Raw genomic sequence first — 12,110 nt, forward strand, 5'->3', positions numbered from 1 at the left:
TTCCTAGCAAAGAGAGGAAAAGGTGTATATACTATATATGCATGGATATACCTGCATGCGACACATTCCTGGAGTACTATAAACTTTATCTAGTTCTGCATAAATAACAAACTGTCATCTCAAAATACTCATTAAAACCTCAAAATCAGCCCTCACCAGGTAGCTCAATTGGTTAGAGCATGGTCCTGGATACGCCAATGTTGTGGGTTGGATCCCCAGTCAGGGAACATACAAGACTCAACTAATGAGTGGATAAATAAGTGGAACAACAAATTGATGTTTCTCTCTCTCCCTCCTTCCTTTCTCTCTCTAAAATCAATCAATAAAAATTTTTAAACACACACACAAAAACATCAAAATCACTGTAAGATATCTTATTTCCAACTATTTCACAGGTTCCTTGTTATGTCCAGGACTGTTGATAATTCTATATTCTTAACTGTAAATTAAACAGAATATTTTATTTAAAAAATTTGCCTAAAATTTTGTCCAAATTGGATTAAGTTTACATAATTGATTTTAGGTTATTCTCTACAACTTCAGTGTGTAAACTGTGTCTAATTTCTAAAATGAATTTTTCCTGCTGTAAACTGTATTTTTAAACTGAATTTTCTCCATGTCAAACAATTATGCATACTAGTAATTCAAAGTATAAAATGAAGTGTAACTTGAAATATAAACATGATTCACTTAGTTGCTTTATGAATGAATTTTGATATACTGAGTTCTTTCATTAAAGCAAGAATATGCATATTAATTTGCAAGCTCTGCTTGTCAATCAATAGTCTTTGGTTAAAAAAACACTGAATTGTATAACAACGTATTTGTCAATGTGCATTTAAGCCTTATTTACTTTATTAATAAACTCTTTGCAATACAAAGCATGTTTCTAAAGGAAACAAATCAGCTGACCATCCAAGTGGATTCCACTTCTGAAATTAATGTACAGCTTTAAAGATTGGGACACGGTGTAAAAACAAGGAAAATTATATACCTAGTTTAACTAAAAAAACAAAAAACTTTAATCTCTTACTTTAAAAAGAACTACAAGTAAAAAAAACAAAAAACCCACAGCCCAATAATAAAGAATACGGAATGAAGATAAAGCTAAACAAACGACCCACTAGACAAGAGGGCCTGAAGAAACTGCCTTGCCATCTTTTCATCAACTAATACTGTCTGATTTGATCCAGCCATAATTCAAATACCAAAAGAATAAAAGAAGAGTACTGTTTACCTCAATGTTCAAAATTCTGCCATATTACCTGTAAAAAGGGAAAATGCTTCTTTTCATTTACCCTATCAAGCTTCTCAAAAAATTTAATTTACTGAACTCACAAACGCACTCGAGAAAAAACACACAATATAAAACTGAAATGACTGACATTTTATGTAATTTACATACATTAAAAAAGTCCTCAAATGCCTATGAAAGGTGGGACAAGCAGGAAAAAAAAACATGCCTCTTTAAGTGCTTATTATACCCAGCAGAAAAGCAGTAAGGAAACTCACAAGCTAGCTAAAATAGTAATGAACAAACATGTTTTTTTGGTAAACTTCAGCAGGGATACCTCAATTGCAACCAATACTAATCAGTTGCTTAAAAAAAAAAATCCCACTATTTAAAGTTGTCAGAAATAAATCTAAATAACTTCCAGACAAGGTGCATTAAAAGTACTAAAAATACGCATTTTCACTAAAAATGAACATTTCAATACCATTTTATATACATTCTCAAACTACTATAGTTTCAATCTGGCTTTCCACTTTCACACACTTTAGGTTTTTAGGTTCCCTACTCCCCAAATTTAAATGTATAGTATCCAAATCATCCTGGGACAGCACTAGAACAACTACTATACTGTATCACTGACTGAGAATTAAGCTCACCAAGCATTTACATTAAACAAGATATAGAATCACATCTTGTATAACTTTGTTGGTACAACGTCCTAAACATATCAGGGTCTATAAATATTTACTGACTCAAAGTAGTCCTTCAACACTTTGTAGTTCTGTTCTGTTGAAACAAAACTGCATCACTTTGCAAAATCTAAAGGACCTAAATGTTACTGAAATTTCATGGAATTCATTACTGTTTAGAGGTTTTAGCTGTGCCACTATTACCAACTGTAATGTTTTTTAATGACACTGGTACAGTGGATACGACAGCAAATCCAGTCAAAAGTGAACATCAGAACCCATTAAAAAGGGTTTTAAGTTAAAATCTTACATACTTCTCCTGTCTTTACCTATGTAGTCGATCTAATTTCCAGGAATATAAATGAAAGATGATACCAATAAAAGAACAAGTAATCGAGCAGAAAAGCTCCCTTAAATTCTGGCAACAAGGTAATAGTTTACATCAATGTAATGAAAAAACTTTTTTTCCCTATTCTAGAGGCCTTTCCATGACTAGTTTTTGAAATATACGGTGTCCCAAAAAAATCTATACACTTTTTAACAGCTGGTAGCTCAATTTGTTTCCCTCTTCTCAGATTTAACCCACTGGAATTAATAATTATTCACAGTGTGTATACATTTTGGGGGGACACCTTGTAGTGATAAAAGACAAAGCAAATTGGTAGACCATTACCAAAAACACAAACTAGCATTAAAGATAACAAAAATATCTGGCAGCCCAAGTCTAAAACTGGTTCCAGAGCGTCAAAGGTTTTCTAGTTAATAAATTCCATCATGCCTCTAAAACAATGTCACTTTAGATGTGACATTCCTACAACAGCAACAGAGGACTAGAAGTTTCAGTGAGCCAGTGCTGGCAAACCCAAACTATGACCAAGATACCCTCTCTTCTGGGCAGTAACTACAAACTTTCTGTTCTGGGATCAGCTTGCTTTAACTAAGTTTAAAATGGTGCCTAATTTGAGAGGAAAGCCTGTAGAACAGATAGAGAGAAAATAAGTGGAAAATTAATTTTCACTTCCAGTGAAGTGCGTCTTTAAAATGTTCTGGACAGTAAAAACTCCTAAGAACAGGACCTAGACTCCTTAGCATTCTCTGAGGCGTGCGCACTGCGCGGAAAGGATGAATGAATGGAAGACAGGCGTGTGTGAAATGCAGCAGGTCCGGCCGGCAACCAGACCCGCCGCAGCGATCAGCAGGCCTCGCTCCTCCCTCTTCCCTCCTCCATGACAGCCCAGTCTCAAGCATGGAGGGGCGAGAACAAAGTGATCCCCCTTCTCACCACCACCACCACCCGTCATCCTACTCTGAGAGCTTTACCGCGAGACACGGGGTTCTCCTCCCCACCCCAAACCTTTCTCGCCTCCCCTGCCGCCAAACCCGCCAACTCGCGGGCGCGCTGGAGTAACATGCGCTTGCCCCGGTCGGCTCCCCTCGGCGAGGTCGAAGCTTCTCCGCGCGTGCCGCCGCACCACTCCCGCCCAACCCACGCTCCGGCAACGCGCGCCCACCGGCTCTCTGGCCCACCGGTCTAATGAGGACCGGCGCGCGCCCCGCGCCCGAGCCCCTGGGCTGAAGGGAGGAAGAGAGGGAAAGACAGCCCCAGGGCTCCCTCCTCCATCTCATTCCAGGCCAGCACGCCGCCCACCCTCTCTGGGGCTCCCGGCGCCCGCTCGAGCCAGGCTGCGCCCTCCTATCCCGAAGACAATCCCCACACACGTATCGCAGGGTTCGGATCACCCTCCACCCATGCGGGCCACCTCCCGGCTCCGCTGGAGGCGCCGCGACGCCCCTCCCCCACTCCTCTCCCCCAGCTCTCGGGCCCCCACCAGAACGTGTGCGCTACACGCTGCCACGGCCAGCCTCCCGGGCGTCCCCAGTTGCCCACCGGGAGGTCAGGCCCAAGAAGAGGGGGAGGGGGCGGCAAGGGGCAGCGTGCGCGCCGGGAACGCCGTCCCGCGGAGTCCCGCAGTCCGAAGGGAGACGGAGCGCGGGGACCGGTGGGGGTGGGGGCCAAAGGCAATACTCACCGGTTCCACAGTCGCCATCTTAGATCGATGTGATCGCACAACCGCTCCTGAAGGGGGGGGTGAGAGGAAAAAAATGAGATTCAAACCGGGTTGGCTGGTTAATGTCCACGTGACGGACGTATCCGTTTGGCCTTGGCGGCGCCTGCGCAAGACTGCGGCTGCGTGGGTAACGAGAGGCTTCTGGGAAGTGGAGTCTCTCGCTCTCTTTCGCTCTCTTTTAAGGGCAAAGAAATTTTTTTTTAAGAAGGACTGGTCACGTGGTCGATGGGTAAGGTGCGCGGTTCAGCGCGCGGCGGACACCCGCGTGCTGGTGGGTGGTGTTCAGTCCTCTGGTCTACCGCCTGGGTGGCTGCTGTCGCACTTACTGCCAGGCATGCCTACTGTGCCCTTTGTTGCCCTGTCGTCCCATCTTCCCCGGAAGGTTGGGCGCTGCGGGCTCAGTGCGCACACTAAATCTTCATGTGTTCAGTTGCGGTCCTAGGACAAGTTGCTTGTGTGTTTTATTTAATTTTCTTTTGACTTCCCACCATTTTTTCTCAGTTTCAAAAAGCGGCGGCGGCGGCGATGGAGCGTCAACCCTTCCCCGTCCCCTGGCCCCGCTAACGCCGGTGGTCACTCGCCATCGCTGCGAAAGGGGTGGCGGAAGCGCCCACCGTACCCACTTGCCACAGGTTGGCGGAGTGCACCTGACAGCTTTTCCTGTCCCAGATCCTAAGATTAAGACCTCAGGGCTAAATCTTGAGTGGAAGTAAAAATTATTTGGAAGTTCTGTCCTCTCGATTCCACTGTTCTGCTGTATAATGTGAACGGAAATAGCCTAAGTCCAGGTGCCAGCCAGGGAAGCCACTCCGGGCCCCGCTGACTGAGCCCTGGCCTGGTCGTAGGGAGTCGTTAGGCCGGGTCAACTATGACTCCACGTTGACTCACCCTCCTTAGGCGAGTGACTTAATCATTCAGTCCTTCAGCTTTTTCATTTATGAACCACAGCTGATAATACACTTACCTCACATGGGTGTGCAGGGGTAATGATTGTAAACCGGCTTTGAAAATGCATCAGACTCTGTAAATGCTTTATAATAAGCAACCTCGTGCCTGCCCAAGGATCAGCTACTTCCCCTCCTGTTTTTTAAAATAAGGCTTTAAAGTTTTTTTACTTTGTTTCATGATCATGTACACAAGTGCAATTTTAATGTTTCAGGACTTTTTTTTTTGGTGGGGAGGGGGATGGGTGGAGGTGGAAGAGGGTATAGGGGGGATAAATGGTGATGGAAAATATTAATTTTTTAAATAAAAGACAATTTGTTTCTTTATAACTGTAGCTACCCTCAGTAGGAGCTTTAATCTTCAGGAAAATATTGTTATATTTACAACAATCACCGGCAATTAGTAATTTATCCCCAAGCTGGCATCCTTTATTTCCTTTCCCTGTAAGATCTCAAGACAGTGTTATTCTGCACAGCCTGATTATTAATACAACAAACAGAAAGAGAAATCTAGTAGAGCATTACTATAAGGTTCTAATGAGAAAGACATTGTATATTACTATTTTCCATGCTTCTTAGGAACATTAACACCAAAACAGCATAAGCAGGCTGCCTGTGCCCGCCTGCTTATAGTGTTACTGATGCCCAGAGCTGTGTCATACCTATTATTGAGTACATAATGGTTGCTTGAGTTGACTAACACATAATTGAGGCTGTATAAGATCTCAAAACCATTGCCTGTTCATGTTTTGATTTACCTGGATTGTCAGGCGTGATTGCTGAAAGCTATTATCTAGTCCACTTAGCTCTAGTAGGTGTAAAGTAGACGGAATTCTAAAAAATTAACTGATGAATGGACTTCTACTTACAGAGACTATCTGTAACTAGTAACTAGTAACTATTATAGTTACTTAAACTATCCAAAGTAATTACAATTGACCTCAGTGGTATTTTCTGTTGGTTAAAAGTAGTATCTGGTTACCTTCTTTGAGGGGATACTATAGATGTACTATTTTCACGATGCTGCTAGGTAACAGAGCAAAGAATTAAGGAGATTTCAGTACCTATATGGGACTGAAAGCCAGTGATTTTCTTAAAACCTTTTTAAATGATAACTTCCATTTTATTAACTTTTCTCTTGATGAAAAATTCCCACTTTTGTCAATCATCCTCATATTTTTACAATACTTATAAAATGTGCCCACTCTTTATAATTTCATTTCTCTCCTTTTTGTATACATTTGGTTGCATGTGTTTTATGGCACATTCATGTGTCTACCTAATATCACCATTAGATTCTACCATGACAAAGATTTGTGATTAGATATTTATCTATGTATGTATGTAGCTGTTTTGTTTTTGCCAATCGGAAATATACACAGCAGAAATTTTATACTTTTTCTCTATTATTCTGCAAAAAATTACATTTGTTACCTTTCTACCATATTTGTGCTTATACTTAAAGAAAAGAGCAATAAAAAAACATATGAAATAGGACATGGTATTGAAATACTATTCTACTTGATCAAGTTATCTAGTTTAATACATAACTACTTATAGCTCAGCACCATATCATGGTAACTATTATTTATAAGCCTGGAATAATTGGTTATCATTTAGCATCTGTAAATAGTCATAACCTTTTCTGTACCTAATATAATCAAGCTGCTATATTATTAGTCTTTATAGATTTAACATGGTAAAATACTTTAATTTGATAGAACATAAGTTGCTTTTATCATGTATTTTCTTCTTTGTCATTGGATTATTTGTTTTTTCTAAATAACCAAAGTCATTGTTTTCTGGACATTGTTCAGTTATTTCATATTGATTATATCTGTTGTGATCAATCCCTCAAAAATATTACTGCTGCACTGTCTACAGTTTAAAAAAAACAACAGGCCTCAGAATTTTAGACATTCTGTTTAGATTAGATACCTTTCTTAGTCTCTGATCAGTATTAAGCAGCCATTTTTATTTAAGAGAGTAGATTTTGAGACAGAAGATATGAAATTGCATAATAAATCATCCTTAATATTGCAGTATTGGGTCTTAACTTTAGATATAATGTAAAGCAACCTCTAATTAGCATGAATATTGGTGTTATTTTTTTAACCTTGTTCACTCTCTTTTTAAACTTGGTTATTTTTGTTGTTATTGTCACTTTCTACAGTGATATTTCCTTAGGAAAGACCAAAGATGATGGCTTCTAACAGGATAATTTTGAATTACAATTGTATAATTTAATATTTAAGAACATGAGCTCTGATGTCAAACTATCTTGGTTATAATCCCAACTGTATTGCTTACTGTGTGACCATAGGCGGTCTCTTTATGCCCCATATTTGTCACAAGTTAGAAGAGCATAGTAATAGTGTTATCTTGTATAGTTAGTGTAAGAATAAATTAGTTAATCCATGTAACATGTTTAGAATAGTTCTTGTAAGTACTCAATGTTAACTATAATTCACATGATACAATATTATGACATAAATTTCTTATTTCTACTTTTTAGTATAGTATAATATGCTTAAGAATTCTTTTAGGCAGAGAAACAACCCCAAACCATTATCTTTAAGGATATTCCAAGCTTTCAAAGTAAACTAATATTTATTGATTTCCTATAATATACCAAGTATTTTTCATATTGATTACTTCATTTGACCTTGATAACAATTACGTGAATTAAACATTATCATCCCCATTTTATAGATAAAGAAACAGGCTCAATAAAGTTAGGGGGACACATGCAAGCCTACACAGCCAGTGGTGAGCTGGAATTAAATCTAGTTCTCTTGACTCCAAACTGCTTTCCTCTGATAGGTTCTTCCAAATGCCTTTCTCTTTAAAGGACTTCTAATACTATACTAAGTTCATTTACAAAACTGACAAACCATTCGAGAAGTACTAAGTTAGTAATGGGAAATGTGTAATTGCTGACGGCTATTTAAAGGACATGGGAAGCCCAGGCACTTCCTTCCTGGGCTGTAAGATCTGTTTGGCATCCTAAGTCATACAAATATAAATAGTTCAGTACCCATACATAGGCATGTGACTAAGAACCAAAAGGATGCAGCTAACAAGCACTCCTTCACCTAATGAATGAGCTAGTCACATAGTTCCTTCCCGCCTTTCATTCTGATCTCTGTTCCAATGCTATAGCATACCCATTACTCTTTATCCCATTATCCTGCTTTATTTTTCTTCGGACCACTTCATAACCCTAGCTCTAAACCCAATATTATATTGAACATTATTTAATTAATTGCCTGTGTCTCCACTAGTAAAATATTAGCTTCATGATGATTTGTAGGTAGATTGCTAACAAATATTTGGGAAAAGTCAAAATATAATTTTAAAAACTGCACAAAAGTCTGGCCTCAAGACTAATAATGCAAGTAATAGAATTACTATGTGTAGAGCACCATGTTAATCAGTTCACATGGATTGATAATACCTCATTTTATCTTTAACATTCTGAGATAGATAAAGAAACTGAGGTTAAAAGGCTTTCCCAAGAAGACGGTTTTGTCTTCAGGGCTCTTTTTTGTTTGTTCTGTTTTATTTTATTTTTCTTGCTTTGTTTTTTTGTCTTCAGGGCTCTTAACACTATATAATATTGACTAGATTGTAATTAGACTGCCTAATCAGAAAGACTATTGTCTGAAATAATGAGAAAGAAATACTCTGTGAAAAGTATGTGAAAAAATCATGTAAGTAGTATACTGGGCCAACAATAAGGCACTTACCAAAATGAACTCAATTTACCTTTAAAAATTGAAATTAGGAAAAATTAAAATGTTTGGGACAATATAAGTAGTCTTTAGTAATAACCCACAAAATTGTAAACATCCAAAATTCAGAGATTTGGCTGGAACTCCTGGGAGACACACTGGATTTTCACTGCTACATGCTTAAGTGCTTGCATTAAACTTGTCTAAAGAAAGGAATGTGTTAATGGGTAGGAATTGGCCTGCCTGCCATGTATAAAAGAGGACTCTAGAACAACAGTATTTGATGATCTGTCTCTAGGATTGTGCCTGGGACAGGGTACCCTGGCACAAAAATATGGATCTCTGGCCCTAGCTGGTTTGGCTCAGTGGTTAAAGCATCAGCCCAAGGACAGAAGGGTCAGGGTTCAATACCTGCGAAGGGCACGGACCTCTGTTGCAGGCTCAATCCGGGGTGCCTGCAGGAGACAACCAATTGATGTGTCTCTCTTACATCGATGTTTCTCTTTCTCTCCCTTTCTCTCTCTCTCTGAAAAGCAATGGAAAAAATATCCTTGGGTGAGGTTTTAAAACATACACACACACACACACACACACACACACACACACACGGATCTCTGCTCCTTTGGCCCTCATTGGGAATGGTTTGACACCAACTATACAACTAATTCACTTTGTTTTGATTCCCAGTTCACCAAGTAACCATGTGATAAACATATCTTCCTGTATTGATTTGTATGTATGTAAGACTGATATGGAAACATGAATATCCAGACTACAATAGTTATATTGCTCAGATTCTTTTTTTTAAGATTTTTTTTAAATTTTTTTTAGAGAGACAGGGAGAGGAAGAGAGAGAAAAACATCAATGTGAGAGCAAGCATTGATTGACAGCCTCCTGCACACCCCCTACCGGGGATCAAGCCCCCAAGCAACCCAGGCATGTGCCCTGACTTGGAATCGAACCAGCAACCTTTCGGTACAGGGGACGATGCCCAACCAACTGAGCCACACCAGCCAAGGCTTAGATTCTGTTCTTTTAAATGGTACTAAGTTTTTCAGTTTGTTTGTGTGTGTGTGTGTGTGTGTGTGTGTGTGTGTGTGTGTGTGTAATGCTCTATGAGTTTGACTGAGGGAACGCTACCCCACCTCTGTGGACTGGATTTAATCTGTTTTCTAGGATTGTGATGATGCTCTGAGGAAATACCAATCTATAGGAATTGTCTGGGTAGCTAATCAGCCTTTCCCAGGACTTGCCATGTGCTTTTCTACTATTCCAACTGCATGTTTAAAGACCTGTGAATTAGGAATTTTTTGTTCACCTGCCTCTAAATTCTCATTTTAATTTTAGAGTTTGGGAGATACCAATCCTCATTTAGCATATTGCTTAAAAACAGGGATGCACTGAAAATTCTCAGATATGGTTCTATGTGTTTCAAATAGTTAATGGGAAACCATGATTATTGTTTTATAAAAGTAAATGAGCCCAGCCAGCGTGGTTCAGTGGTTGAACGTTGACCTAGGAACCAAGAGGTAACTTTTTGATTCCAGGTCAGGGCACATGCCCACGTTGCAGGCTCTATCCCTGGTTGGGGGCCTACAGGAGGGCATCCCATGGATGATGTTTCCCTTCTATGTTTCTACCTCTATCCCTCTCCCTTCCTTCCCTCTCTCTTCCCCTCTCTCTAAAAATCAATAAAACATATTTTTTTAAAAGTAAATGACAAAATAATAGTAATAATACCTCAAGAGAGCCATTTTTATCTTTTGAAAAAAAGGAGAATTCTTTATTAAAGACTTGCTATTTGGGGAGTACTTTTGTCAGTTCTATGGATGCATTTAGTACAAATGGATCAACAGCATTCAGAGCTATGAATTGGAAAGTTAGGAAACAAAGATTTATAGTTATATCAGTACCTGAGATTAGAGATAATCAGCTTTTAAGAAGGGGAAAGGTTTTGATCCACATATGTGTATTAGCGACTAGAGTATTTAGCTCCTAAAAACTAACTTCTGAGAAATGACAAAATACCATTCTGGGCAAACTTATGAAACCAAGTTTATTTATTTTTTAATTGAATCTATTGGGGTGCCATTGGTTAATAAAATTATACAGGTTTTAGGTGTACAGTTCTATAATACATCATCTGTATAACATATTGTGTGTTCACAACTCCAAGTCAAGTGAAACAGTTTAATTGTCAGGAAATTTAAGGAAATGACACCTTAAAAAAAAATAATCTGAACTTGCTTAAAAGGTTTTTTTTTATATTCTTATGTGCTTCCCTCCACCAAGGTTGAGAGAATTTATTCAGATGAGAGTTAAATGTGATTAATATTTTGTTCAGGTTAAGGAAATATGGATCACAATTGAAATTTTAAAAATTATTGTTAATTTATTCCCTTTGGTGATTTTTTAATGTATTTAATTTTATGTAATGGTTTCATTTTAAACACAACATAACAAAGAACATTAAAGAAAACGTGTAGGGTTTTTTAAAAAGATAAATCTTTTCTACTATTCTAATATATCTACATACCAACATTTTGTGCTTTTATCATTATAGGGCACATTAAATTTTGAACTCTGCATATTTTCATATATCTTACTGCAAATATTTTGGATGTTGGTTATAGACTGGATAACAATTTTTAAACATTTTGCTTTGAAAAGTTTATCAAACTTACAGAAGAGTTGCAATAGTAACTCCCATAAACCCTCCTACAATATAACAAACATGTTGCCTTGTTTCTCTCAATCTCTTATTATGTCTGAGCCATTTGAGAGCAAGCTGCAGACAAAATGACTTCTAAATACTTCAGCATGTTCCTCTTAAGTATAAAGACATTTTCTTAGAGCCATAACATAGTTCATGAAATCAGAAAATGTAATATTGATTCAAAATATGATCATATAACCAATATTCAAGTTTTTCCAATTGTTCCAATGATTACTTTCATATAATTTTCCAAGTCAAGATCATGCATTTCATTAGTTGTCACGTCTCTTCCATTTCTTTTAGTTTGGAACAATTGCTCAGTTTGTCTTTTGAGACATTGACACTCTGAGGAGTAAAGGACAGTTGTTTTAAAGAATATCCTTTAATTTGATCAGATTCCTTTCCTGTGTCAGTTCAAAACTTAGTGCTGATAAGGTTATTGTGATCTTGTGTTGATGCAACACTTTTGGATTTGCCCATTTTGGGCAGAAAAATACTGCATAAGTAATATTGTGTCCTTCCTAGTGCATCATGCCAACATTGATAACATCAATGGCTTCAGAAAATTCCAAGCTAATGGGGCCTGTCTCTCAGAATTATGGAAATAGTTAATAGGACATGGAGTTTCCAGGTGCAAAATAGATGGGCAGCCAACAAGGGTACTACTATTCAATTTGTACCATCAATGGTGGAAAATAGGGAGGCTGAAGGCAGCTGCACCAA

The 12,110-nt window shown here is 38.4% G+C and overlaps 1 protein-coding gene across 1 annotated transcript in view; it reads right to left on the bottom strand.

Moving 5' to 3' along the window:
* Positions 1 to 4,021, bottom strand: part of EIF4E (eukaryotic translation initiation factor 4E) — a 33,177-nt gene extending 29,156 nt beyond the window's left edge. Inside the window, exon 1 of the mRNA XM_081117175.1 lies at positions 3,954 to 4,021. Coding sequence (XP_080973301.1) covers positions 3,954 to 3,971 — 18 coding nt within the window. The 5' untranslated portion in view covers positions 3,972 to 4,021. The remainder of the gene's footprint in view (positions 1 to 3,953) is intronic.
* Between the last annotated feature and the right edge of the window lie 8,089 nt (positions 4,022 to 12,110).

The sequence above is a fragment of the Miniopterus schreibersii genome (genome assembly GCF_964146895.1).
Source record: "Miniopterus schreibersii genome assembly, chromosome: 1".
In the NCBI taxonomy this organism is placed as follows: Eukaryota; Metazoa; Chordata; class Mammalia; order Chiroptera; family Miniopteridae; genus Miniopterus; species Miniopterus schreibersii.